This window comes from Nicotiana sylvestris, chromosome 2 (assembly GCF_000393655.2).
Source record: "Nicotiana sylvestris chromosome 2, ASM39365v2, whole genome shotgun sequence".
NCBI lineage: Eukaryota > Viridiplantae > Streptophyta > Magnoliopsida > Solanales > Solanaceae > Nicotiana > Nicotiana sylvestris.
Window position 1 is genome coordinate 194,589,518 of NC_091058.1, and position 3,382 is coordinate 194,592,899.

The 3,382-nt window shown below is 41.8% G+C and overlaps 1 protein-coding gene across 1 annotated transcript; it reads right to left on the reverse strand.

Moving 5' to 3' along the window:
* Positions 1–316: 316 nt before the first annotated feature.
* LOC138886123 (uncharacterized) lies at positions 317–2,108 on the reverse strand. The gene is made up of 2 exons (XM_070167157.1): positions 1,911–2,108; positions 317–691 (listed from the first exon to the last, which is right to left on the reverse strand). The coding sequence occupies exons 1-2, from the start codon at positions 2,106–2,108 to the stop codon at positions 317–319; spliced, it is 573 nt and encodes a 190-aa protein (XP_070023258.1).
* Positions 2,109–3,382: the final 1,274 nt, after the last annotated feature.

Below are 3,382 nucleotides of genomic sequence, written 5' to 3' on the forward strand. Positions count from 1 at the left end.
TATGTAATTTCCAATTATTGTCAATGTAATGGGCTGTAACACACATATAATTAATTCTTTGAATTGAAGTCCATGTATCAGTAGTAATACATATTCTCTGTTTTGATTCTTTAAGAATAGACTTCAAAGCAAGTCTAGCTTCATGGTAAATCTCAAGACAATCCCTAGTCATAGTAGTACGAGATGGAATATGAAATAAAGGTTGAAGACTTCTAACAAAGTCTCTAAATCCATCTTTTTCAACAGAAATAAAAGGAAGTTCATCTTTAATAATCATACGAGCTAAAGCCCTCCTACATGCCTCTTGATCAAATTTCTAAGGGATAACTGAAACATCACCTGTTAGACCTTGCGGCTGAAAACCTAATGTTGTCTGGCTACATTCTGCCTTGTAGGGATTGGTCGAACATTTGGGAATATGCAATAACAAATTGCTTGTGCCGCTATGCTTAGTATCAGCTACATATTCTTCTGAACAAAACTTGCATCTCGCTTTTTTCACACCCTCGGAATCAGTGAACTTGTTGAAGTAGCGCCAAGCCATTGATCTTTCTTTAACCACTTTTCGTTTCTTCGAACCAGGTTCAGATTCACTGTTATTGGTTGTTGAATCTGAACCAGTTGAAGCATTACTTTCACCAACTGTTTCAACAATTTGAAGTTCATTCACTGTCTCTGTCTCGTTTTCCATCTACCAACACAAACAAAAAAAAACAAAAAAAAATCAGAAATAGTTGAATAGAAAATGAAAGAGACAAAAAACAGAACATAAAGACAAATCGATACATACATAAAAATTGAAAAAACAGTATGAAAATTCAAAATAAAGATGTTGTAATATCTCTCTAACACACAAAAAAAGACACAAAAACACACATATTTGATTTCTGTCGAGAAATAAAAGGTGGACATTTGAGCTCTAAGACAGAGGGGAAAGCAACAATGAAGTATGAACCAATAATAACTAATAGTGAAGAAGATGATTACTTTACTGGCTTGAGACTTCGAGAGAACTTGGAGTTCACTACTTCACTGGCTTGAGAGTTGAGACTTCGAGTTCGAGACCGAGAGGACTGAGTCACTGAGATAAAGAGTGAAGAAGAAGAGAGGCGGAACCGCGGAAGCTTGGTCGACCTCGACTGAACTCTGAACTTCACTGGCCGCTTGACTGTGGCAGTCTGAAGAATGAAGGTAAAGTGGTGAACTAGTGAAACTGTGAAACTGAACTACTGAAGAGAGGCGGAAAAACTGAAGAGATCCGTGCACAACCCTAATTTAGGGTAGTATAGTATACTTAATCGGGTTAAGTTAACCCTAAAATTTTAGGGTAGTATAGTATTTAACTATTTATATATAGGCCCATATAATTTCGTATTTCGGATCGGATCGGATTAAAATCATGCCAATCCAAATCCAATCCATAAATCCGAAATTTTTTAAAACATAATCCGTATCCAATCCGAAAATCCGAAATCCAAAATCCGAAAATCCGAAATAAAGTATGTCGGATCGGATTTCGGATATCCGATCCAAATGCACAGCCCTACTCCAGCCTCCATCATTTAGTGGTGTTGGGGGTTAGGATGCATAGGGTTTCTTGGACAAGTGTTAGAGGATACTTTGGACTGTAGGTTTTCTAGAGATCAGTGCAGTCTCATTCACTACTTTCTAGTTCTCTGGGGCTGCACTTAGTTGGTAGGAGGCTTACGAAAGGCATAGGACAGTTGGCACATCCCCTTACTTGGCAACAATTCTCTGTTCTCTTTCTGGAGAAGTTTGTACCTGAGTCTCGTAGAGAGGAGTTGCGCAGGCAATTCGAGCAGCTTCGCCAGAGTGACATATCTATTACACAGTATGAGATGTGATTCTCTGAGTTGGCTTGTCATGCAGTCTGGTTGGTTCTCACAGACCAAGAGAGGATCAGGAGGTTTATAGATGGCCTTGGTTTTCAACTTCTGTTGCTTATGATCAGAAAAAGGGTGTCTGGTGCAACTTTTGATGAGGTTGTCGACATTGCTAGATAGAGTGAGATGGTTCGTGGTAAGGAGAGGGTTTATAGGGAGGACAAGAGGCCTAGTGGACATGGTGGATTCAGTGGTGCTTCCCATGGGGGCCAGTTTCAGCACGACAGAGCCCGTCCATTCAGATATGGTCAGTCAGCTCGCCCAGTACACCATGGTGCCGTCCATGGGTCTCACAATTCTCATCACTTAGCGCCCTTCTAGCCCAGAGTTCATCCCGTGCTTCATCAATTCAGGGCTCATCCATGCTAGGTTCTTCTACCAGTCATTACGGTGCTAGGTGTTCCCTTTAGTCCCCATCACCAACACTAGGGGGTTGTTATGAGTGTAAAGAGTTGGGGCATATGTGGAGGCAGTGTCCTTATAATCATGGGGGTTCACCTCAGTAGAGGATTCAGCCATCGAGTTCAGCACCAGTTACTTCCCCACCCACCCAGTCAGCTAGGGGTGGATGACAATCAGCTAGGGGTCGCCCTAGAGGGGGAGGTCAATTCGATGGTGGTCAGGCTTATTTCTATGCACTCCCAGCTAGACCAGATGCTATTACTTTAGATGTCGTGATCACAGGTATTGTCTCAGTTTGCCACAGAGATGTCTCTGTATTATTTGATGCTGGTTCCACTTTTTTCATATGTGTCATCATATTTTACTCGTTGTTTGGATATGACCCATGAGTTTCTTATTTCATCTATTCATGTATCTAGTCCAGTGGGCGATACCATTATTGTGGACCGCATATATCGGTCGTATATGGTGAATATTGGGGATTTGGATACCCGAGTGGACCTTTTGTTGCTTTGTATGGTTGATTTTGATGTGATATTGGGCATGGATTGGTTGTCTTCATGTAGTGCTATTTTAGACTTTTATGCTAAGACAGTGATGTTGGCTATGCTGGGGGTGCCACAGATTGAGTGGTGAGGGTCGACGGATTATGTTCCCAGTAGAGGGATTTCATTTTTGAAGGCCCAGCGGATGGTTAGAAAAGGTTGTCTTTATTATTTGGTCTACATGGGGGATGTCAGTGCAGAGACTCCTACCATTGATTCAGTCCCGGTGGTGAGAGATTTTCTGGATGTATTCCCTACAGACCTGTCGGGCATGCCGTCGGACAGAGATATTGACTTTGGTATTGATTTGGTGCTGGGCACGCAACCCATTTCTATTCCACTGTATCGTATGGCACCGACAGAGTTAAAGGAGTTGAAGGAGAAGCTTTAGGAACTCCTTGATAAGGGGTTTATTCGGCCTAGTGTGTTGCCTTGGGGTACGTGTCCTATTTTTGAAGAAGAAGGATGGCACGATGAGGAAGTGCATTGATTACAGGAAGTTGAACAAAGTCACAATCAAGAACAAGTATC